General features: G+C 39.2%; 2 protein-coding genes across 2 annotated transcripts; one reads left to right on the plus strand and one right to left on the minus strand.

Annotated features, from left to right (window-relative positions):
- Window positions 1-368: 368 nt before the first annotated feature.
- Window positions 369-11,111, plus strand: LOC132204664 (uncharacterized). The gene is made up of 15 exons (XM_059633290.1): window positions 369-1,688; window positions 1,748-3,825; window positions 3,883-3,999; window positions 4,067-4,456; window positions 4,648-5,319; window positions 5,415-5,462; window positions 5,528-5,653; window positions 5,716-5,775; window positions 5,841-5,987; window positions 6,390-7,704; window positions 7,966-9,000; window positions 9,266-10,014; window positions 10,081-10,238; window positions 10,295-10,563; window positions 10,627-11,111. Exons 2-15 carry the CDS (start codon window positions 2,887-2,889, stop codon window positions 11,109-11,111), a joined length of 6,510 nt encoding a protein of 2,169 aa, XP_059489273.1. The 5' UTR covers window positions 369-1,688; window positions 1,748-2,886.
- A 9,221-nt stretch (window positions 11,112-20,332) lies between these two features.
- Window positions 20,333-26,125, minus strand: LOC132204353 (uncharacterized). Its single transcript, XM_059632821.1, has 4 exons — window positions 21,970-26,125; window positions 21,728-21,901; window positions 21,577-21,663; window positions 20,333-21,511 (listed from the first exon to the last, which is right to left on the minus strand). The coding sequence occupies exons 1-4, from the start codon at window positions 22,018-22,020 to the stop codon at window positions 20,423-20,425; spliced, it is 1,401 nt and encodes a 466-aa protein (XP_059488804.1). The 5' UTR covers window positions 22,021-26,125; the 3' UTR covers window positions 20,333-20,422.
- Window positions 26,126-26,344: the final 219 nt, after the last annotated feature.

The following is a 26,344-nucleotide window of genomic DNA, read 5'->3' on the forward strand; positions in this document are numbered from 1 at the left end:
TTTTTAATTCTAAGTCTGATCATAAAAATCGACATATATCGTCAGGTTAGTCAGGTACCAATAAATATTAGACTTGGAATTCATTGAAAAAAATGTGAAAACGTAGGGTCTTCATAAGTGTCACTGAGACCTTTTCAGAAAGTCAAAAAAAATATTTATAAGTACCAAGTACCTCATATTTTGAATTTTTAATTCTAAGTCTGATCATAAAAATCGACATATATCGTCAGGTACCAATCATCAAACAGCAGGCTAAGCCAAAGCGCTATAAATTCTCCATCCCAGGGTGAAAAACAAAATAACTCATCTCTTGTCTCTCTTGTTTCAGCTGCGCCGCCGAGCCACCTAAAAAAACAAAAAACTTCGCCTACTCGCCGATGGGAGATAGACATGACCAAACAGCAGGCGCGCCAGGAGCAGGTGGCGAGGCCCGCAGCTGACCCCGGGCGTGGCCGTGCCCCGTCAAAAGCGGCCAAAACTACAGCAGGATCAGGTGGACAAGCTGGGCGCACACCGGAGACCTGTAAAAAAGCTGGGGTGCCCTCCCGTGCGTCCAGCCCCACCTCATCACCTGCAAACAAAGGTGAATTAAATTTGAATCAGTCAACCTACCCTGAGGAGGAAAATAATTTTAGTCTGGAGGCCACCAACTACTCTGGAGGAGGCGACGGCAAGAAGGAGTCTATGAGTCTGGCAAAGTTCTTTGCTGACCTGGAAGGAGCAAGGGAGGCTGAGAATCTTCGGGAAAATTTTGCCGGTGGGGGTAGCCTGCACCAGCTGCCCCCACTTGATTCCGATCACCGACCCCCCCGGCAAATTCCCAATGAGAAGGTAATAGTCGGTATCTTGGAAGTACCCAAAGTCTCACCCCTCTCTCCGCTCGAGCCCCCAGCACAGCCCCATTCAACCCAAACCGTGGCTCATGATGCGCCCAGTACGGCAGATCTGGCCAGTGAGCTGTCTGGCATGAGGCGCAGCATCGACGCGCTGGCCGAGAAAGTCTCAGTCTCGGTCGGGCAACGTGGGACAGTCGCGGGAAACATCAGGCGATCGCTGCCGAGAAAGGAGGCCGGCCCTAGGGCCGCGCGCCACCTGAGTAGGCAGCCCGCCCCATCGGCTCCATCCCCGAAGATAGCAGCACCATCACCCTCAAACTCAAATTCAATTAGCAATAGAAAGAAATATCCAAAAAACCCCAGCAGCAAATCTCTGCAAAAAATCGCGTAAATAAGAAGATGATACCCACCTGGATACAACTTTTGGACTTAGAATATTTTCATATGGTGGGCTATTATTTTATTATTAGGCAGGGCCGCGCGCGCCTGTATTGTACACAGGGCGGCAGCGGTGCGAGCGCGAGAGAGAGGCGCGCATACATCTTTTATACTTGTAATATTTTGGCTGGCTGTGTGTATTTTATTTTAACGCGGGCCGGCAGCGATGTGCGAAAGAGTCGATCAAGTATCTGTTAGCTTTAATTTTATTTTATCGCTGGTTGATTGTGTGTGGACTTAGTGCGCGCCGTCGAAGAGAGTGTGTGTATTTTATTTGTACAGCGAGCGAGGTGCACTTGGTGCGTGCTGGCGAGAGAGTGGCGTGTAATTGAGCAGCGGCTAGAGGCGTTTGACTAAGTGCGCGGCCGGCGCCAGTTGTCATTTCCGTCGACTGAATGGATTTTTACTAGGCTGGTTGTGTGCGCGTCGTTGTGGATTTTAATTTAAATTCTTAGACTGAACTCTATTTACAGGCGACTGAAATCAATGGAATAAAAATCACAAAAATTGTTCTCGGCGCCACCAATGCTAGTGATTTTGGTCTCGGGAATATATTTGAGAGCTCTGCCGCGAATTTTTGACTCGTTCCTTTGGCGAATTTTTTTTAATTTTACCTGCTTTTTTTTAATGGAGATAAGATAAATTGTATTTTATTTGAAATAAAAATAAAATTTTATTTCCAGGTTAAATAACCCCCAAACATCACTTTTTAAAGGTTTAAAAATTTCAAATTTTTAAGAAAATAAACGGAGAATGGTAATTATTAGTTCTTCGTATTAATAAACAAATTTATTTTTATTTAAAAATAAGGAGAATTGTAGAACAAAATAAAAATTTAATATCCAGGAGTACTTTTTGTGATACATTAGTTTTTTTTTTTGCAATTTTACTGCTTCGTAATAGTTTGTATGTGTGTCGGAGAAGCATCCCTTGCACATGGGGTGGAAAATTAAAGGGACTGTTGAGTTATAAGGAATATGGCTGGAAGCTAAATCAAAGCTTGGAAAAGTGAGAGTGGTAGACAAAGCGAGCGCCCCACCACTCGCACCCGCACTAGGAAAGCAGCGTGCAGTTGCATTGTGTGCTTCCGTAAGAGAAGGAAGTGAGCTTTTCACCCAGTTGTCCACTGCTCGTTTTTGACCATTTTGGGCAATGTCGAAGAATCAACTAACTGGTGCTTCCGTAAGTAATTTTTCTGTTCTCATTTACTCTGAGAGATAAATTTTTATGGGATTTATTCTTTTAAAAATATTGAAATTTGATTTAATACCAATTAATGAGCAAAATATTTTGAAATTTTGCTGATAACAAAATTTAACAGAAATTTATTCATTCTGACAAAACCTATTAAATAATAAAAATAAATCATAATAATAAGCAAAATCTAAAATAAAAATGTAAAAAATTCAGACTGTAAATTTTGATATGAATCTTTTAATTTTTCAAATCTTTTTTCTGCCCTGAATTTTATTTATGAATTTTCAGTGTAATAAATTTGAGAGATTAAATTATTAATTAAATAATTAATTATTCAAAACGGAAAAATCAATTTTTTTTACAGAATAAGCGCCCTTCCGGGGGAAAGGGTGCACCTAATAAGGAGAATCCTCCAATGAAGAAGAAGCCTGGACCCAAGGGGTTGGCCAAGTCGATGGAGTTCATCCTCTCGTCCGATGAGGACGTTTTCAAATCTCCTCCGACGAAGCGCCAACCCCTTCAATCCACTGCGAACCTCGGTTCAGGCCAGACGGGTGCAGCAGCGAAAAGAAAGACTACTCCAATCTTTCCTGGAGCTTCCCAGGTTCGCACTGCTCCGAAACTCATCTCGATTCCAGCCAAAGCACCAACAGCAATGGCTCAGCCGAACGTGCCTCGTCAGCCTCGAGATGGTGGAGGTGAGAACCGGGGGGAGGCTGCTTGTGGACCGTCCGCACAGGATGTAAACCATCCTCCTGTGGCTGTGGTTACCGCTCCAGGGTACCCTGTGGCTGAGGTGTACGACCCAAAGGCCGAGGCTTCCTGTCCGTCAGTCACTCTCGCCAATGTGGCCATCGTCGGAGACAAACTGGCAAAACATAAAAGGTTACTCATGGAGTTGCCTCAGCAATTTACAAAGACTCTGGAAACAAACAAACAAAACCTGAAATCCCTCATGCTTCACACTCGAAAGCAGGCAAGTGAGGGCAAGGAGTCGTCGGAGAAGAAATTGCTCCTGCTGGACGATGCAGATAAAAAGTTCACGGATGAACTGGAAATCAAGAAAGATCTTGTGTGTCGACTTAACAAAGACTTGGAGCAGAAGCATCGCAAAATACAAGAGGTGGAGGAAACCATCACTCGGAAGAACGAAAGCATTGCTGCGTGGAAGCTGCAAGTTCAAAGAGACACAGCGTTGGTGGAGAAACTGAAGAGTGAGGGTGCTTCTCTTGAAAAATTGCAGACTGAAGGTGAAAGAAGAAAAAAAGTGTTGGAGGAGGGTCTCGGAGAAAATCATCAAGAACGGGAAAATCTAAAGAAGAAGAACGTTGAATTCAAGACTATTCTGAATGAGGTAAATTAAATTTTTTCAATAGCAATAAAAAAAAATACTTATCGACTTCAATCACAGCTCCAGACCAAGTTTGACCTGCAGTGTGCTGATGCGACAAGGGAAGCTGAGGCTGCAAAGAAGGCTGCCGAGGACACACTCAAGTCCAACATTACCCTGCTGGAGACAAAACTCAAAGTAAGTTTGTAATAAAATAAAATAAATAAAACATATAATTAATTACCATAAATTCTTGTGTTCACAGGAGATGGAAGATGAACTGGAGAAGCAGCGGAAGCTCGAAGAAGAAGAGAAGGCTCGTAAGCAGTTGGAAGAGGAGGAGAAGAAGAAAGCTGCCATGGCCGAGGAAGAGGCTGAGAAGGAGGCTGCCAGGAGGAAGGAAGATTCTGAATCTGCAGCTTTTCTTGTTGCAGTCGAGCAGGAAGAGCTGGAAGAGCTGGCCAGGCGCGCAAAGGGAGCTGTCGATCTGACTTTCCTACTCGAGGAGGGTGAAATGGTGTCCTTTGTGGGGACAGAAGACATCCAACAGCAGCAGCAGCAGCAGGAGTCCCAGCAGCAGGAGTCCCAGCAGCAGGAGCAGATCAGCAGCAGCTTGGACCTCGACAACTTGGTGACTTCAACTCTGGAAGATATGGTAAATAAATTTCAATTTTATAAAGTTTACATATATCTTTTAGGCTAGTTTGAGCAACTTTAAGTAAAATACTGTTTTAAAAATTACTTTTTTATCTAAATTTAAATATTTCTTTTTAATTATTATGAAAATTTTTAAGGAAAAAAACTGTTTTAAAAAAAAATAACTAACTTGTTATAATTATTTTCTAGGAAACTGACCAAGCTGGTGCAGAGGTGGCTTCCTGCCCTCCGCAGACTTCGGAGGTTGTCCCACCCTTGTCCGACAGTTCTGATGAGGAGGAAGCGGAGCAGCCTCCCTGCAAGAAGACAAAAACTGGCTCACCCAGCCTTTCCTCCTGTTCCTCCTGCTCTTCTTCAGACTCGTCAGATGGCGAGCAAGAGCCGAGGGGAATGGAGAAAGAGCAGATTGGTGAAGAGGGAGTCGCAGGGGCTGCAGCGAGTGTCGAGCCGATGGGATCAGAGATGGCTGCCGAGGAGAAGAGCGAGGCCTCAGCTGAGCCCTCGGTGGAGTCCAGTCCGGAGATTGGTCCTTCGGGTGAATCCAGCAGTGATGGTGAGACTGAGCCGGAGAGGTCCGTCAGCAAGAAGAGACGGAGGAGAAGGCAGCAGAAGAACAAGTCCGACGCTTCCTCAAACTCTTCATCTTCAGACTCCGATACTGCTGGTTCACCTGTCAAGAAAAAGAAAAGGAGCATTACTTCAGAACAGGTCTTCAGTCAAGTTCCAGTTGAGCACAAGGATTTCAATGCCCATCTACCCCGTGATCGACCAACGATGCCCACTGATTTTCAATACAGCAGCACTTTCTCAAAGAACCAAGAGGAGCAACTCCACTCGGCAAAGAAGCAGGCTAAAGATGCTGTAAGTATTACAAATTTTTTAATTTTTTTTCAAACAAAAATAAACAAAAATTTATTGACTGATTTTTTAATAATAATTTTCTGTTTTGTTCACAGCGCCTTCCCTTTACAGCACTCATCAACTATGAGAGAAAGTGGAAGAAGGTATGCATAAAATATAATTTTAAATATTTCAAATTGTTTACAATTTTATTTTATTCTGTTCACAGAACGACCAGGACTTGAGGGAGGCCCTGAAAGCTGTCACTCGCCAAAACATCCCGAATGCTGTCGAGCTACCCGAATTGCCTTCCCACTACCTGGAGTATATTCATTACGTCACTGTCGCCCAATATGTAAGTATTAATATTTTAAAGTAAAATTAAAAAAAATTAATTTTTGTTTGATTCTTTTACAGCGGAGCAGATTGTCCGCAGAGATGCAAGAGTTGGCCAGTGCGTACGACGTTGTCATTGATGTGAGTATTTTTTCTCTGCAATTTAATTTCATTGAGTAATAAAATATCTTTTAATTTGATTTTAGGGCCAACTGAAGTTTGACTCCACTCTGGAAAAGATGCTGAAGGCGATCAGGAAGAAGCTCAAGAAAACTGCGGATCAGCAAGTTGTGGAGCGAGAACTTGCTTCCAACGAGACCATCGAGAGGTTCCTTGTGCCGAAGAATAAAACGGTGTGAATCTGTTATTTTTCCTTTCATGATTTTATAATCTTAACTTTTTATATAAAAAAAAATGTTATTATTCCATGAATGCAGTTGCAAATCTTAACTTTTACAATGTAATTTCAGTACGATAAAGTTCATTTTGATTTTTCTTTGTACTCCTGCTATCTTGTCTATTCAAATAAAAAAGATGTTTTATAAAATTAAATTTGTTTGATTTCATTATCATTTAATATTACAGATATCAAATTAAAAAGTTGAAAAATAATTTTTTTTAAAATCAAGATTCAGAAAAACTTTATTATTAAAAATTTCAATTTTTGGCCAGCTTCATTTAAAAAATTACCTTTTTAGCACTTTATCATGCTTAAAGAAAGATAAAAAAATTAACAATTCAATTCAATATTATAGAAACAAAATAACAAAAAGGACAAAGTCATGGGCCAAATTGGAGCAGGGAAATTACCTTCGAAAGCAAACGATTCAGCATCGGTGGACACTCGGCAAGCAGCACCACCCCCAGCACCCCCAGACACAGCAGCAGCAGCATCTCAGCAAACTGTCCAGCCAAGAGATTCTTCAGCAGAGAACGAACAGGCAAGGGATGTCGAGGAGCGTCAGCGTGTTCGCGCAAAAGTAAGAGAGCAGACCAAAAAGGCAAGGTTGGAGCAGCTCGATGAATTAGACAATCCTGAAAAAGGAGAATATTTTGAAATAACTGCTAGATCGGACGCAAAAGATGAAAAATTTGAAACTCTGACCACTATTGCTCAATTTAAAGTTTCCGAAAGTGCTCGAGATGCACCAATGGGGGACATTCTAGCAATTCGAGATGTAATTTTGCACATCATTAAAGATGTTTCGGACGATTCATGGATCGGAATAACTCTTTCAACTCGCGCCCAGCCAAAGGAGGCAGGTATTCCGCTCATGCGAAAAAACCAATTCGAGCCAAATTTGATTTTCAATTCGATCAGCGGAATTTCACAGTCCAGAGATGAGTTCACAATTGACGACAGTTTCAAAATTATTGCTGTTATTGTCAATGACTTGGGAGCCCGTGGGCGCAGATTTTTAGGGAATTTGGACATTTCAGCAAAATCAAGTTCCATTCCTGCAAAAAATGACCAGAATAATAAGCTAGACAAGCTTTTGACAAAAAGTGATCTCATTGAACTTGGCTCTTGCAAAGATTCTTGTGTGTATTTTGCTGCTCTTGTGGGAAAAATACATGCCGATAGAGTGGCCGCAAATGAAAAAGGTGAATCTAATGAGTGGAGACAAGCAAAAGCACAAAATTCAAAAGCTTTCACTCAAAAGGTTTTTGAACTTATTAGAGACGTTGGGCTTCCTTTTAAAAATGGGTCAGGGCACAGAAACCTGCAAAAAATCCAGGAAATATTTGGCAGAGAGTATAAAATAATCGCCTTCGCTGGTGTCACTTTGGAGTCAAGAATATTCGGAAGCGATTATGTTGACGGTGATGAAAACAGAAAAAAAATATTTCTGTACATGGACAAAGAGAAGCACTTTCACGCTCTTCTCTCGGCGAAAGCTTTCTTTGATAAAAAGCATTTTTGCGACTTCTGTGAGAAGCCTGTGGACAACCTATTCCACAGGGAATGTAAAGGCAGCAAGTGTTTCAAGTGTAATGATTTCTGCAAATATCAATCTCCGAATGACATGATTGGTGATACAGCAAGATGGGAAGTTACATGCTTTCACTGTAATTTCAAGTTTTACAATAAAAAGTGCTTCGATGGCCATTTGAAAAACAACGTTTGTGAAGAAAAAAAGGCTTGTCAAAATTGTGGAAATGTTTACGAAATGAAAAAATTGAACGGAATGGCACACGTTTGTGGAACTACCTTTTGCTCCTCCTGCAAGGAATACAAGGAAATTCCACATTATTGCTCGATCAAGAGCGTCGACGTTTCGGAGGAGGAATTGATGAAACTGGGCAAAAATGTAATCTACTTTTTCTCAGATTTTGAGACTCGTCAAGACCAAACAATTAGTGTCAATGATAAAGTGAAGTACAAGCACATGGCCAATTTAGTGCACGTCTCAAATCGCTGTGTGAACTGTTTGGACGATCACGAAGGAGAAGATAATTGTTACTGGTGCGGGAAAAGAGAAAAGTCATTCGACAACTTTGATCAACCTGACAAAAGTGTTGTGGGTGAATTTCTCAACTACATGAATGATAAATGTAAATCTAGAAAATCATTTAACCGACACCAGGGTATTGTGCTGCAATTCAACGCAGCGTCGTTTGACAATCATCTTGTCCTTTCCCATGTGATGAACGATGAAAATTGGATTGTCAAGGACATAATAATGAGTGGACTGCGAATTTTGCAAATGCGGATAAAAAATAAAGAAAGTGGAGTGTCTTTGAAATGGCTTGACATGGTCAACTTCACGCCTGCTAAACTGGCCGACTTGCCAAAAGCTTTCAAAATTGAGAATGTTGTCAAAGGCCATTTCCCGCACTATGCTAATAAGCCCGAATATTATAATTACGACGAGGGGCGCTTGCCTCCAGCTGAAACGTTCGGTCCCGATTGTATGACAACTGGTGCGAGGGAAGAATTTTTAAAGTGGTACGAGGAGACCAACAAAGAACTCGCTGAAAGTGGCTCAACTTGGAACTTTCGCGAAAATATTAAGCACTATTGCAAAAACGATGTGCGCATTTTGAGAATTGCTGCACTAAAATTCAGGGAAATGATTCGGCTGTTCAGAATTGAGCCGTTTTTGGAAAGCTTGACTATGGCCTCACTCACACACGAGATATACAAGAGAAATCACTACTTGAATGGAGCAATTGGGATTTTACCAAAAAATGATTCGTATCGTGGCTCGCAAAGTAAGGAAGGACAAAAATATTTGACCTATGTGGAGAAATTTATGGGCATCAAGAATTTACAACACGCTGGGAATGGAAAGGAAAAGGTCATTGGAGGAGCACCAGTGGACGGTTTTGATCCTGATACAGGAACAATTTATCAATTCCATGGTTAGTTAATATTTTATGTAAAAATTTTTTACTTACTTTTAAAAAAAAATATCTGAATTTTGCAAGTTAAAAAAATTAATTTTTAAAAAAAAATCATAATTTATTTTAGAATTATAATTAGAAAAATTTGAAGTTTATTTAAATTCTCACTTTTTTTAATAATTGTTTTTTAAATTCAATTCATTTTTTCATTTTTTCTTTTGTTGATTTTTTAACTAAAAATTGATGTTTTTTTTGCTAACCATATTGCATTTGTTTGTTGCAGGATGCTGGTTCCATTGTTGCGTCGACTGTTTCCCGAACGCAACTTCATCACCGCGCGGAACAGGAATTGAGGTTCGTTCAAAAACCTACGCCCGAACCAAGTTCTTACGAGACCAAGGTTATACTGTGGTGGAAATGTACGAGTGCAAGTGGAAGGAAAAAATGAAATCCGAGGCTGAGACGTACTTGAAATTGTGCACAGATCCCATCGTTGAAATGGGATATTTGAGGGCGCGAAATGCACTTTTTGGTGGCCACTGCAGTGCGTTTAGGCTTCAATGTCTGCCCCGAGAAGATGAGGAAATTCAATACTTGGACTTCACCTCAATGTACAGTTTTGTAAACAAGTATGGCAAATATCCAATTGGTCATCCAAAGGTTTACACCAAAGATTTTCCTGACATAAAGGATGTCAACGGACTAGTCTACTGTGAAATGGACCCGCCCGGAAACCTCCATCACCCTGTGCTGCCCGAAAAAGTGGATGGCAAATTGCTTTTCCACTTGTGCTCACTTTGCGCCAGACTGAAAAAGTTTAAATACTGTCCGCACAATGAAGAGCAGAGGAAACTCACTGGCACGTGGGTGAGCTACGAAATTCTGTTGGCTCTCAAATATCAATACAAGATCAGGAGAATTTTTGAGATCTGGGACTATTCTGAAATAATTCAGTACATGACTGGACCGGACGGCTTTGGTTCGAATGGGCTTTTCGGAGAGTTTGTCAACTGCTTCCTTAAAATCAAAGCGGTAATTCTAACAAAATTTTTTATATTAAAACTTTTTTAACTAAAATTTTTCTTTATTTATGTGAAGGAGGCTTCAGGGTGGCCAAGGGAAAACATGACTCAAGAGGAAAAAGACGCCTATGTAGAAGAATTTTGGCAAATAGAGGGCATAAGACTAGATCCCAACAAAATTGAGCGAAATGAAGTGATGCGGTACATTGCCAAGTTAATTCTTAATTCTCTCTGGTAAAATATTTAAATTATTTCCATTTTTCAATTTTTAAAATCATATTTATCTTTAGGGGACGATTTGCCATGAGGACGGACATGACGAAAACTGCGATCCTCGACGAGAGGAGTGAGCTTTTGCGGCTGCTGTCGTCACCGAATGTCGAGGTTCAAAGTCTTCTAACGAACCTTGGCGAGAAAATGATAGCCACTTATAAGGACGAGGCCTCACAACCAAAAGGAATTAATGTAGTAGTTGCAGCTTTCACTACTGCTCAAGCTCGAATTTTGCTTTACCGACTATTGGATTTGGGTGGACACAGAGTGTTGTATACTGACACTGGTGAGTTATAAATTGTTTTTTAATTGATAAATTATATACTAATTTGTTGAAAAAAAATTTAAGATTCCGTCATTGTAGTTCAGAAAAAAGGAGAGCCAATTTTCAAGACGGGAAATGGCTTAGGTCAACTGACAAACGAAGTGCCAAATCAAGTAATAAGTGAATACCTTGCTGTCGCACCCAAAAACTACGGCCTCGCGCTCCAAAACACCGATGGATCCAAGGATGCTATTCGCAAAATCAAGGGCATCACACTGCGGCACAATTGTTTGGAGCAAACAAGCTTGGCCACTCTCCGTCGACTCATTCACGGTGAACTGGAAGAAGTGGAAATTAACATTTACAAAAAAATAGAGCGGACCCTCGGATTCCAGCTTGTCTCGTCCGACACCTCCAAGAAAATAAAGTTGAATTACGACAAGAGGTTCCGAGAGGAGGGCGTAGTTGATTTTTCCTCACCACACGGACTGAAGGAAAACTGGCCACCTGTGATCCCCGACGAATCAATCGATGTTCATATGTGGTCCATCCATGAATATGCTGCATAGCTCAAATGTGAAATGTCTGTAATAAAGATTATCATGTATAAAAATGTATTTATTTGAAGTTTATTTTACTTAAATAAAATATTTTAGTTGTCAATATGTTTAAAAAAATTTTAAATTTCAAAAAACATAAGATCATTACAAAAAAGTTAATAAAATTTGGTTAAAATGTCCATTTAAAAATATGTAATTTTGTTGCTTCAAAAGTTTGACATTACAGAATAAAAAATATACAAAATAGATTTTCATTATCACATTATGCACTTTATATTTTGTTAAAATGCACTTTTTATTATGTTAATATGCTGATTTCAAGTGCACAATTGGCCATTAAAAATAGTGCTATTTGGTGGTCGAAGTGGATTGAACTTTTCGAAGCAAAAAATTTACCTTTTTCTCATACGAATCAGATCCGAATGAAGACAAACTTTGCATTTTGATCTGCTGCTCTTTGTAAAAATACTCTCGATGGGCATTGTCAACAATTTTCACTCCATAAATAACAAAAAAAAACTTCCAAAACCAAATTGATCAAAATCATCTCCAAAACAAATAATAACAAATCAGTCTAGATATTTGCAGGCTGACCAACACAAAAAACATGAGAATAAAAAATCAGCGAAAACCTGCCGTTTCTCGTAACTTTCTCTAAAGATTTTTTGTCATCATCTTGTTCCATACTAAAATCTCTATTTTAATAAATGCTGAACTTGCCTCTTACTATTTATTTTTCATGATGTAAATAATTTTAAAAAGTTGGACTTTATTCTGTTGTCATCCAACATATGTATGATATCAGCTGGTCTCTTATGATTGGTCAACACTAAGAAGTCTTACTATTTCTTTGTTCAAAAATTGGCGGCAACGCCACATGCTCTTGTGCAGAGGCGGGAGAAATATTTTACCATTGATAAAGTTTTTTTTATTTTGCATATTTTATTTATTTATTTATTTCATTAAATTGTCATAGATTTATTAATTAAAATCAACTTACATTTAATTAAAAAATTTGCATACATTTGATTAAGAAGTCAGTTCCATTAATATTATTATTATAATTTTATTATTATTATTTCTTTTCTCACTCACAAGCATATTTATTTATTGGTTCTTTTACATAACATTATTTCTCCATTTTTTTGTAATATTTTCAAAATTTTATCTTTTATTTTTTTTCTTAAGTTAAGCATAAATTTTATTCAGAAATCATTTTAAACTTACAATTTTATTTTCTTTTTAACTCTAAAACATATCATACAATTTTTTATTAAACAGTCAGATGAGCTTCACAATATTTTCGAATCTCCATGAAGGCTCTCAAGTAATCCAAGTTGAGATTCTCGGCAGACCGCTGAAAGCTGATGTCAGTTGTCTCGAGGTGACGCAGAATTTCCAATTTCTCGGTGGAGGGCAGGCATCCAGGTTCCTCAATTTTACTTTTGAAGGCCGCAAACATTGATTTAAATTCACCAGCATACGAATCCAGTGAATTGAGAACCCACCAGATTAGGTCTTTCAAATCATTGATGAACTCAATCGTGCTGTTGGTCAAAGTTATTTTTGGCTCGTACTCTTGGCCTTCAACTCTTGAAGTCAGGTGAATGGCTTTGACGTTGCCAAAGGAACCAAACTCCAAAGTTTCAACTTCTCCCAACATTATCTTTTTCTTGTCTTGGCAAACTGGAGTGTCGGAATCAAAGTAGTTATTTATTAATTCCAATTGATCCATAAACATTCTGCTCGCAGCGTGGCCCAACTTAACTCCCAGAAAACCAGGCCGTCTTATGTACATAGTGGGAAGAAAGTCAAGTTTCGGGTCGGCACCAATCACCAGTTGCTTCGTGCCACTTTTGTTTATTGGGTAAACGAAGCGATAAATTTGATTTACTCTGTCGCTTGTTTCAACGTAGTTATTTTTCTTAGTTTGATCACGGGGGACATACAGCTGCTTCCTCTTGTTGGCAGCAAAAAGGGTCGCGGCCACCCCAAATTTGACCAGCTTAGCATCATATTTACCCTTTTTAATGTCAGCCATGGCTCTGGATTTTCAATTTTTTTTAGTCAAAACGACAACTTTGGCGTGACGGCGGGCACAGATGTGTGAAGCTGATCTTCTGAATCTCGCCGCTTTATAGCCCTGAATCATCCCCTCCACTATTCCCCCCATTTTTTCCGAGATTTTCAACCAGCCAATTGCAGCAGTGCTCGACAATTTTGTCATTGAGCTCAAGGTTATTTTTTGACAATTTTGTAATAGTATCAAAAAATGTGTTTGGAATGATTCCCATTTTTGACGCAAGAAACAATAAAGTGTGCTTCCCACATGTGAGAGCTGTGGGACTCTGGTAGCATGTGGCATTATAATTGTAAAATTTTGAGATCTTTGACAAAAATTTAATGTGGTTTTCAACCACTGGCGGAAGTCCAAAGCTGTCAAAATAAACAGGTAAACCTCTGGTTGGAAGAAAAATTGCCGTCCAGTGACCGTAAGTTGTAACTTTCGATATTTCAGAGTGAATTATGATGGCAGCAGGTTTCTTTAACTTTGATGGAATTTTATCGCTGGCGAAAACTCCGACTGTGTGCTGCTTAGGAGCGTTTAGGTTTAGTATTTTCAAGCAGTTCTCTAATGTTTGAGTGTCCATTCACCCATTCAAGCCCATATTCTGCATTAGCAATAGCACAATGCGAATCTTCTTTGAAATGTGCAGAGCAAGGTTTAGTTTTTCCTTCCTTTATTTTTCTTATCGCAGGGCAGCCGTAAAAAGTGATATCAAGTACAGGTCTGTTCAGAATTGAAGAGAGGAATCTTACTTTCTCGGGACCTTTCGAAAGAATAACAGAATATGGGGAGACATCTTCTTTTATACTTTTCAAGAAGCTACCATAATCAGTGTTCCCAAGAGGCCACGGAATGTGGAAGTAACCGAAAGTTGCCCAATTTATTGTTTTTTGATCCTCTTTGGTAAAGTTCCTAAAGGCTTTTGGTGGTTTAATGAGATAACTTTTTTTCAAATCATCAGCAACTAAGGCAACTTCTTTGGGAAGAAACCCTAGCTCCTTTGTGCAGTAACCTTGAACCTCAACGAAGCAGATCATGTTTGCGACTGACATTTGATCTGTACTGCCCTACTTTAAATACTGCAAATGGATGTTTCTATCTCTGTCAATTTCCATACAATCTTGATGCTCGGCGTGGACAATAATATTAACCACGCAAGGGAGAGCCACAGCAAAGTTAACCTCCAGCCGTACGTTTCCTTGTTGAGGAGAAGACCAATAACTTTCGCTGGCAGAGAGGTCAGCGCTAAGGTCAAAGGCATACAGACAAAACCCCTTAGGGTAGGTTTCGCGGTCCACGGTGTGTCCGTCATCCTGCCCGCAGTTGCCCATATTGTAAAAACTGAACAAAAATGGAATCACACTCTGGTCGATACTCACAGAAAAAATTTAGATCCGCATCGTGTTTACTTTTGCGATACTTCAGCTATACTTTTGCTATTCACTTGCTTTACTTTTTAAAAACTGTATACCTGTTTAACACGGGCCTTATGAGGGAGGGTTTTTATACCTGCTCGTCAAACTATTGTGTTTTGTAAAGAAAGGAGGGGGAGGGATGCAAACGCATGTATTTTAGAGCGCGGCCGGCAAGGGTCGCGCAGCAGGCGAGCTGTCAAAAGTAAACCTAGAGTATTGCAAATGTATGCGTGCGGGACCGAAAAATAAGCGTTTTAGACCGCGAGACGTGATGAATACTAAAAGTATACTAGAAGTATCGCAATTGTAAACACGATGGGTACCTAACCGATTTCTGTGAGTAGCGTAATTGGGCTTCAAAGGAGACGAACCGACGACTCTTCCGTTGACAGTCAGTGTCAACTGGCTTACGTTGAAATGTTCAAAATTAAAACAATTTTGATCCAGTGCTCCTGAAAAAGCTGAATTTTTTACAAAACCTAAAACAATCCTGCTGGGTACGCGCGAGGAAAACATATTTTCAATAGTTTTCTGATAAATTCCCGCGGCTACGGTAAAATTTATTAACTGACACCGTTTGTAGGGATACAAAGCTGGTGTGGTGTGCAGCATTTTTTCGTGGGCAAGCATTACAGAAGGATTTATGTTCACTTTTCTAATGTACAAGGTCGCATCAGTGATCACAACCTCAGGAGTTAGAGCAGCAACGCCTGCGGCTGGAGTAGATTCCCAAACAATAAGGTTAGACGTGTTCTTAGTTAGCGTAAACTTCATTTCAATCTCGTTAAGTAGATATCTACTGCTATTTAAAACATCGCAATGCAATCGTCCGAATAAATCCACTTCTTTGCTTGCACTCACAAATGATTGACGTTTAATCAGAGCTGTGGAAGTTGCGTCCTCAAATTTTCCAGCTTCGTCAAGATAAAATAAGCTTGATGTGAGGTGTGAATCTTTGGCAGTTTCATTAAAAGAAAACAGAGTCTCCAAGTAAGACCTGTACATATACATCCCATGAGTTTGAGAAACGGTTGTCTGATTGAGATCAAGCTTCACTTCGTTGAAAAGTGAACCTAGTAAATTATTTACAACTGAGTAATTAACACCAGCACCGTAGGCTGCATTGCCTGCAGCATTTATGATTTTCGCTCTGCAGTAAAACAGAGTTTTACTCATATCGACATAGCAGTCACCATTTGAAGGTACGATAAATGTAATTGGTGCGGTTGACGAGAGTGCTTGAACAGGTTTGTACGTCATCCAATCACCAGCAACAGCTGACGATTGAACGAGTGGTGGTTGAAAGAGGTCAAGCTCTGAAATTAGAGCTTCTTGCGGTTCAACTGGCATTTTTTTCTATCTTTTTTTTATCCAAAAATATCTCTACGGCGCTTTTTTTTAGCTTGTTTTGGTTTTTTCGGCTTCTTCTTGGCAGCTGGTTTGGTTCGTCGTCGCTTGGCAGCTTTAGACTGGCCAGTCGAACAGCTACGCTTTCTTTTATACCCCATTCCGAGCATCGATTTGGTTGCCGTCGCTGCTTTTGCCCCCAAGTTTTTGCCTGCGTTAGTAATATGTTTTTCTAGGCTCTCCTTTATTGGTTCCTTGTTCAAACTGGACCTCAAGATGTTAACTCCAGTGTCTAAAATCTCGTTTCCCAAGGCTTTCGCACCACTCTTCACGTACGGAAAAATTCTCCTAAATATTCCAGCCAAAAAACTTCCAACACCTGCCCCTTTTTGAGTTCGAGGTAATTTGAAACCCGCACCGACACCTCTAGATTGCGAATAGTAATAATTATAGTACCGATCAGTATCCATTTCCTGATCGTCTGAAAAGTAACATTAGTCTGACAGTTCCGTGAGCAAATGAAACCAAATCTCCAAACTCATCTCTTATATAGAATTCCAGAAAATCTAATTTTTTTTTCACGACTGGAACGAAAACTAGTCTTTTAAACTGCTCGTTCTGCTGATAACCATAATTATATTTCTCAGGTTTAAGGTGGACAGAGCGGAGGATTTTAAAATGAGAGTTATTCACCTTTTGCTCTGCTACAATGTCGGTGCAGAAAACCAATGATGTAGGTAGTCCTTTTTTTAAATCACAATTCAAGTGGGAAATTTTGCTCTCGCCTAACTCAATCTCTGCGCCTCTCTGGAATCCCAAAATATCAGTCAGATGATCGGAAAACTTATAATTTATAATTTCCGTGTCAGTACTAGCCAACATGTTACTTGTGAACACAACTTTTCCTTCGTCTGAAACGTAAAATTCTGCGGTGGTGCTCAATGTTTCATTTACGATATTAAAAAATTCCTCCTGCGTGTGATAATAATTTTCTGGAATATGATATTTGTAGCCCCCAATTTTATTAACTGGCACATTGTCCTCGTTGCATACGGTTGCCTTACCTGCACCGCTAACACAAGGTAAAGTTGCTTTTAAAAGATTGTGTTCTCTTTCAATGAAGCATTGACTATTCCTAACATTTGGGTACGTTGATGGAAAATTGACCTCGAATAAAGCAACCTCCCAAGTGCCAACCAACTCAATTGCTTGCCCCAAGTGCACTCTGAAACTTGATGGTTTATTTTGCTCCTTGAATTCACAAGTTGAATTACTGCTGACAGTTAAAAAAAAATGATCCATTTTTTTATTGCTTGTCTAACTCCCTTACGTCCTTTGCACTGATCCAGCTGTTAAACTTTGATGGATAACCTTTCCAAGACACGAAAAGTTGCTTACTGGCACCTTTCCCCCTTGACTTGATGATTTTATCAATGTGAAATTCTTTTTCCTCATGAATATTAACCAATTGGAGTTCTTCATCCTGAAAGGTACCAGTGATTTCTTCCCCGGCACTATCTTTCAATTTGTATACGCAGAACGGATTTCGTTTAATTATTTTATCTACAATAAAATATTCGTAAGTCCAATTAGGATGGTAGCCTTTGCTAAATTGCATTTTTGCCTCTGATATTTTAACTGTGTCTCCCACCTTAAATTTGGCTTTTTTATTGTGCATTTTAAGCGGGGCTTCTAGCTTAGGATAACGGCCAGCTCCGGAATATAAAAATTTCCAAACTTCACGCGCATTTTTAGAGTTTACTTCAATTGGCTTTTTTCCTATACCCGAATGTACTGTATTATTGTACGCAGAAACTACATCTTGAATTACATCCACGTATCTCTCTTTCCCAAAATGCCGAAAGTAAGAATAAAGACGTGATTTTAATGTTCTGATCAGTCTCTCAACTTGACTCGCTTTAACTGTGTTATCAGTGACAATGTGTTGAACTCCATTTTCATCTAAGAATTTTTTTACTGAAGAATTTAAAAATTCAAGTCCTCGATCGGTCCTTAGTACATCACTAGGACCTAACCTTTCAAAAATCTTTTCGAGTGCCTCCTTGACGGTTGGACCAGTTTTATTTTTCAAAGGTTCCACCGCGGCCATCTTAGAAAAACCATCAATAACACAAAGAAGATATCTGTAATTGTCATTTTTATCTGCTAACGGTTGAAATTCAGCCAAATCAGCTTCATACAACCAACCCAAAGTGGGAATTATGTATCTATTCTTCTTGAAGTTACGTTTAATTGGTCTATGAACAGTGTATGCTTCTTCGCCAGAGAGCCACTCCTTGGCAACATTATAATGAACACCAGCTGCTTCGGCTAATTTTCTGACGCTGGAAAAACCTGCAGGATGCGAAATATTGAAATATATTTCACTCAATTTCTTTTTGACCTTGTCACTTATAGTAGAGCCAGCTGGCATTATTGTGAGATTTATTTTTCCCAAAAAGAGTACGTCTTTCTCGACCTGGCGTTTGCAAATCTTCAGACAAATCCTTTTCTGTACTGAAAGAAATTATTCTCGCTGGCACTTTTAAACTCTTGAGAAGTGGTCTGAACGATTCCCAACCAGCAGGCTGTCTTCCTCTTTGTCCGTTGACAGTGTACTTGATGAGTGTGCCAACTCTTCCACTCACCTTCCCATTTATACTCATGTGCCCTGAAGCTGTCCAGGACACACTCTTTGCATTGGTCAGAATATCATATAAATCTTCAGCCTTTTTCCTTTGAGAAGGATCACCAATTTTCACAAACTGTTCTACCTCGTGGTTCATTGCTGCACTTGAATTTGGAGTCGCAGCCGCTGAGGAATTTGCAGCCGGTGGTGCAGCGACGGATCGTTTCCCTACAGCTTTCGCTGTTTTTTTGGTAGCTGCCACTGCTGCTCGTTTTTTCGGAGCCGCGTTAGCTTTATTTTGAGCGGCTTTGTCTTTTTTTGGGGCTCCTTTAGCCCTCTTGGCTGGTGGTGGTTGAGGAGCAGCGGCTCCATCTTTACCCTTATCGTCATCCTCTGAATCTGATTCTTGCATGAATAAAGAATTTTTCGTTCGCTCTGCTTTGGTCATGTATCTTTGCAAAACACTCTCGTATTTGCGCCATTTGGAAAGTGAATCTAAACTTTTGTCACTTAATATTTTTCTCATCTCCTCGTCCATTGCTGAATATGAACCAACAGGAGCAGGAGCTTGAGGAATATCTTCGCTCAACGCTCTTGCGATTTCCTGCGGAACCAGCACCATCTTTGTGGTATGCATCATTTTGCAAGAGCTGAAATAACCGAAGTAATAATTGGAATCAAAAGGGGAAGCAAAAATCCACCCGCCTGCTTGATCTTTTTTCTTTTTGTTTTAACTGCTACCCGCCTGTCTGCCAAAAACCTTAAGGTCTGCTTGTGTCTGCGTAATTTCTTAAACTGATCGTCCGTGAGAGGAACGTTTCTTTTTAATACGTTCAGTGCACATTCGCAGATGCACTTGATAGTCTCATCTCCAGAATCGTGTAAAATTTTGCGCCTCTCCTTGGCACAGCATTTTACAAGCTTCTTCAACACAAGTTTTTGTTCTTTCAATCTTTGACTCATGATTGCTAATGATAATTTTAGAACTCGACTTCTATTTATACCCATTTTTCTTCTTGGCCACATAAATAATGTTCTCTTCCCCGGGAAATATCTTAGTTCTCAATCTCAAATCATTGTCAATATCCTGCGTAAAATCAAATAGTAAGTAAGAGTGAGGTGTGGAAGTGGCATCTCTGTAACTTTCCATCACAAACGCCGTATTCTGCGGATCAACCTGACGTGCAAAACTCGAAATTTGAGATCTTTCTCTGGGGTTCAAAAACAGCGTCACATAATGCGAGTTTAATGTTATGTCCCTCTGGCCTTTACCCCTGTAGAAAATATTTTGAGTCGTTCTAAAAATACTCAGCGACCTATGATGAGAACCATAAGTAAAGAAGTTTTCCATATTTTTGTCTGTCGAGCTCTGAAGGTCATCCAAAACCACAATCTTCGGTCCTGAGTTGATGCTGCTGATCTCGTCCAGGGCTGGCATTCCCTCGTACAACTTGAATGGAACGCTGAACATGTTGACCAACTCGGAGTGAAACTTTTGTGAGACACCGTAGCACCAAATAATTTCTGTTATCGCTGTGTCAACCATTCTATCCAAGTTGCTCAAAAAGTCAGTAATAAATCTCGTCTTGCCGCATGAAGTCGGCCCTACATAAAAATTAATTTAACTTTGATGCTATTTCCATAAAAGCTATATTTAATTCTAACCTGCTAGTGTGCAGCAAAATGGATGCTTCCAAGGTATCACCATGTTTGAAACTGAATGAAACAAACGAGTTTTCAAGTCTATTTATACAGTTTATTTTTATATTATTTCAAATGTGATACAAAGTTCAGAAAATCGTAAAAATAAAACTTAAAAATAAACCATCAAGACATATTTTCTGATTCAGCGGCCAAAGTTTTACAAGTCCATATCATCATCATCATCTGCACCATCAATCATATCGTAATCAACAATTCTGTACTTGGCTCTGATGTACTCACTCGAGGGAGCTTTGAACTCAGAAACCCACCCAGGAATTCTACCTCCAATCATATTTCCACCAAGTGCTAGTCCATTGTCATTAACCAGCATTTCAGAAAGAATGTCTCTCAGAGAGTACTCGGATTTGACCAATTTCAAGAGTCTTCCGTAGATTTCACATTGAAAGTGGTCCTTGTCCTCCACAACAAGTCTCTCGAGCTCATTACCAAGAGCATTGTGAACAGTTCTGGAAAATTCAAAGGTACGACAAATGTGATCGTACGGGTTGTTTTGGCGACAACCCTTACATTTCATCTTTAAGCCGTTGTAGGCAAGCCCAATGGCAGTGGACATACAAATGTTTGCAGAAGCAGTGAGTTTTTTCATGTATAAATGCGACACGTGCATTTCTGTAATCATAGTTTTCTGGAGTCTGGTATGCTGCCTTTCGCTCATTACAATTCTAAAAGGTTCGTTGTCAACTCCAAGTCGGTGATGATAATTATCCCAAACTTGGTACAGAATTAGCCAGTCACAATTGTGAGCATCTCGCTTAACTTTACCAACAATGTTCTCAAACAAAATAAATTCTCCGTAATCTTTCTCTAGAGTGGCAAGATCAGTGCTGAATAACATTCTGTAAAAGTCTTGAAACTCGGTAACAATGATCTGGCGCTCTCCGACACGTAGATAAAACTTGAGCTCAAAATTGTGATTTTTCTTATTGTACAAAATCAGAAATCCCATATGAAAATCAACGGAACCAGGAACACAATATGTGGTTTCGTACAAAGCAGGCAACCCCTGACGAAAGAAACAATTCTCCACGTCGTACAAGTGGCCAGCATGGGTCTTCTCGTCTCCGAGGTTGAAAAACTTCTCCTTGAAAGTGACCAACTTCTCCAAGTCCACCAGCGACATGGCAGCAGTCTCTTGAATCCCAGTAACTTCCCTCGGCAGCAGGTCAAGTTCAACAAAGGTGTGCAGAATGCGCAGATTGTGAGGATCGTCAGGTAAATCATCATTCTAGGCAGACAAGATGTAACAAATTTTAAAATTCGTTCAGAAATTTTGGTTCATTTCAAACAAACCTTAATATCCATCGAGCTGCTCTCATCACCACTGCTACTCCCCCTGCTGCTGCTGCTGCTGCTACCATTATAGACTGTGTCAGCAGACTGAAAAAAGAAAACAGTTTATTAAAATATTGAACTTTTTAATAATAATTTCTCAATAACTCACAGCAAGACTATGTTCCTGACTATTATAGCCGCTGATCGAGCTAATCATTGAAAAGTCCAAAGCTCTCGAACTCTGCTGGAAATCTTCTTCCATTGCTTCATCCAACTTGCTCGGTTTGGATGGCTCTTCAGCCATTTCTTCAACAGGCTCCACCTTCACCTTCACCTCATCCACCTATATGAAAAGAATAAGACATTTAATATTTTTTTGAATATTTCTAAGTTTCATCGCAAACAACTTACATTATTCTGAGCAGGACGAGCAGGGGAGATCGGAGGGGTCAAGGGTTCCATTTTGATTTTTTTTAAGGACGGACGATCTTCTCGAGCAGCCAAGAATGATGCCGACCCTTTGCTTGACCCTCTCTTATACCCTACGCCCCACTACGTACACCCCCATTAACTCCCCCCATCCAGGGTTAACGAATCGCAGAATAGTACCAATGCGCCGGCGCAATGAATATAATATATTTTTAAATTATATTATTAAATAATATTTAATAAAATAAAAATTTTAAATTTTTTAGTACACTCCGTAAACCTCGACTTACAACACACACCCTCGAGTTCGCACCAAAATCTCAAAGTTCATATATTAAAAAATGCGTGTCCTTAATAAAATAAAAAAATGGTATCGCTACATAAAAATAAAACACAAATATCATTATTCTCATTACACGCGACTAAAATTATAAACGGCTGTTGCGTGAAACAATTTGGCTCTCGAGAGAACCATATTCATTGAAGAGAGTCCGACGCACGAAAGTCCAGCCATTATGTTTGACTCGCGACCGCACGACTGCCGCGCCAGCGAGAGAAGGAAAAATAAATTAGTCTTCCGCGGCGCAGTCAATCCGCCCGCTGCTGCTCGCCACTCTCTCGCCAGCACGCACCAAGCGCGCCTCGCTCGCTGTATTAATAAAATACACACTCTCTTCTGCTGCGTCCGCTGCACGAAATTTTCTAAGTCCACCTATTAGAATTTCAACTCGCGACCGCACGACTGCACCGCCAGCGAGAGAAGGAAAAATAAATTAAGTCTCCCGCGGCGCAGTCAATCGATTCTGCCTGCTGCTGCTCGCCACTCTCTCTCCAGCACACACCAAGTGCACCTCGCTCGCTGTACAAATAAAATACACACTCTCTTCTGCTGCGCGCGCTAAGTCCACACCAGCTATAAAATAAAATTTCAACGAAAAGAAATATTCTAAGTTCACGAGATCGACTCTTTCTCGCACCGCTGCCGGCCCGCGTTAAAATAAAATACACACAGCCAGCCAAAATATTACAAGTATAAAAGATGTATGCGCGCCTCTCTCTCGCGCTCGCACCGCTGCCGCCCTGTGTACAATACAGGCGCGCGCGGCCCTGCCTAATAATAAAATAATAGCCCACCATATGAAAATATTCTCCAAAAGTTGTATCCAGGTGGGTATCATCTTCTTAAATAAATTTAAAATATTAAACTTAAATGTAAGAGGCCTTAAGACACCTGAAAAATTTACAGAATTTCAAGATTTTGTTCAAAATTTGAAAGACAGACCCGACATCATTGTAGTTACAGAACACTGGCTCGACTCAAGTGAAGTGGGAAACTTTTACCTTGAGGGGTTTGAACTTATTGCTTCTTTTGGTCGTAATATCAAAAAATATGAAAGAGGTGGGGTATTAATTCTGAAAAATAAACTTCTGAAAGCCACACAAAAAACCATTAAAATGTTCTCAAAGGAAATGTTTTTCGAATTTTGTGCCAGCAAATTAACTTTGGGTTCAGAGAACATTAATGTAATTGGTGTCTACCGTCCCAGTAATCCAAAATCAAACAGTAATATTACGGATTTTCTTGAACATCTGGATACAATTCTTATGCAAAATAGATTTAGCGGCCATGTGATATTAGCAGGTGATCTCAATATTGACTTGATGAGTAAAAGTGAGCATAGTATAAAATTAAGGGAGATTATGAAATTTCATAATTATAATCTGTTAAATGATAATGATTTAACTAGAATTAATCAGAGCGGAGGTACATTACTAGACCATGTTTACGCCAACTTTAAATTAGAGAGCACATTTACAATAATTCCTATACACTTCTCAGACCATAGTGCTGTCTCTGTTGTGACTGACCTTCCAGTCGAAAAAATTAAGGATACTTTCAAATATGCTAGAAGCTACACAGACGAGAATTACCTAAATTTCTTCTCTATTCTTGAACAAGAAAACTGGGAACAAGTTTACCAAACTAATTCAATTGATAATAAGAGTCAAATATTTATGGAAACTCTTGTATCACACTTTGAGAAGTCGTTCCCTTTGAAGCGTGTTATACAAAGAGCAAATCAGATGGGTAAAATTAAGCTGACAGAGGATACCAAAAAACTACAAAGGGAGATGATTGCACTCAGTAAAGAAATTAATTCCAATCTAGACTTCAACTTAAAACTGGATATGAAACAAAAACTAAAGCGTTTAAAGAGGGAAGTTGTGAGTAATATACAAAAAGAAAGTAAAAAGGTCAATGACAATAAAATACTAGGGGCAAAAAATAAATCCAGCGCAGCATGGAAAATTATAAATTCCCAATCTGGTAAAAATAAGAATGTAGAGTTGATACAGGAACTTAATATTAATGGAACAAGAGAAATAATTAAATTAAACATTGCTAATTGCCTGAATAATGGATTTATTGAACCAGAGCCTGATGTAAATAATGTGAATATTCATGATTGCTCAAAACTCAAAGGTGATATATGTGTTACACAAGATTTACAACTGATGGGAGAGTTTGAAATTTATAGTATTATTAATAACCTCTCATCCAAAACCTCCTCAGGGTGGGATGGAATATCAACTACCGTCTTAAAAAATATTTCTAAATATATAACAGCCCCGCTTACTCATCTTATTAATGTATCATTCTCGGAAGGAAAATTTCCCGAAAATATGAAACTAGCAAAAATTATACCACTGTTTAAAAAAGGAGAAAAAGAAGACCCTTCGAATTATAGACCAATTGCGATTACATCATCAATATCAAAAGTGTATGAGAAAGCTTTTTTAAATAGACTGGAAAACCACTTAAATAGTAATAATATTCAAATACCTGAACAACATGGATTTAGAAAGGGAAAAAATACTGTAACCGCTCTATATAGTTATGTAACATCTTTGTACGAATCAGTAGAAGCAAAAGAAAAAGTGAATGTTATCTTGTATGATTTCTCTAATGCATTTGGCACTCTACATCCACCTCTCCTTGTGTATAAATTAAAACAGTACGGGCTAAATGAGAACTTGCTCTCGTGGTTGGCCTGCTTCTTATCAAATAGGGAACAATTTGTACAACTTAAGAACCTTGGTTGTGATGGATACGAGGAGTTTATTAACTCGGATATACTAGAAAGTAACAGGGGTGTGCCGCAAGGCACAGTTCTCGGCCCAATTGGGTTTTCAATGTATTTAAATGATATCCCCCTTGCTGTATTCTTGGCCCTCCTGGTTTTGTTCGCCGACGACTCAACGGCTATAGTCAAGGGAGAGTCTTTCCCTGAGGTCAATACTAAAACGGTGGCTGTTAATGAGAGTTTTGTCAGCTTTGCTAATGACAATTTTTTGAGGATTAATTCAGAAAAATCCAAAATATTACAAATACACACTAGCCAAACGAAAAATCTAGTTCAACCTGATGTTAAGATCGAAGATAAAAATATTGAAATATGTAAATCTGGTAAACTTCTGGGAGTACAAATAAATGACACACTTAACTGGAACGATCACTGTGATAAGGTTGTTAGCAAAATGAGAGGAGTCTCTCATGTGTTCACTAGACTGAAATACAAGGTGTCAGATAATATTCTTAAATTGATCTACTTCGCTCATGTTCAAAGTCATATAATGTATGGAATTGTAATTTGGGGGGGCTCCAGTCATTTAATAAAAGTATTTAGAGCACAGAAAAGAGCGTTGAGAGCAATGGCGGGCATTCCATACTGGAGATCTAATGAAGCGTTGGATACTTGTAAACCATTATTTGTCAAATATAATATAATGACCGTGCCATCATTGTATATACTCGAATGTGTAAAATTCTTAGTGCAAAACCGACATCTATTTCGTAAATATAGTGATAGTGTAGATACGAGGAGAGTGACTAGACACAATCAGTCAAACCTTTCCTGTAATGATTTGGTTGTGAAAGAAGTTAAGCTCAAGAAATCAGTAGAAAACCCAGAAATCATGATCCCCAGAATTTTCAATGCATTACCTAAATCTTTAAAAGTCCTTGAAAATGACGAGGTTCTTGTAAAAATGGTGAAAGCTTTTGTATTAGAACATCAATTCTATGACCTGAACGAATTTTATCGTTTAAATAATAATGTATATTGACTTATTTTAAAAAGTGGTTATTGCTATGTATATTATGTGGTATATAATGCTTAACAAAATAAACAAATCTTGAATCTTGAATCTTGAATCTTGAATAAATATACGACTTGGAATTCATTGAAAAAAATGTGAAAACGTAGGGTCTTCATAAGTGTCACTGAGACCTTTTCAGAAAGTCAAAAAAAATATTTATAAGTACCAAGTACCTCATATTTTGAATTTTTAATTC

Source organism: Neocloeon triangulifer, unplaced genomic scaffold (assembly GCF_031216515.1).
Source record: "Neocloeon triangulifer isolate White Clay Creek 2 clone unplaced genomic scaffold, ASM3121651v1 ptg000022l, whole genome shotgun sequence".
NCBI lineage: Eukaryota > Metazoa > Arthropoda > Insecta > Ephemeroptera > Baetidae > Neocloeon > Neocloeon triangulifer.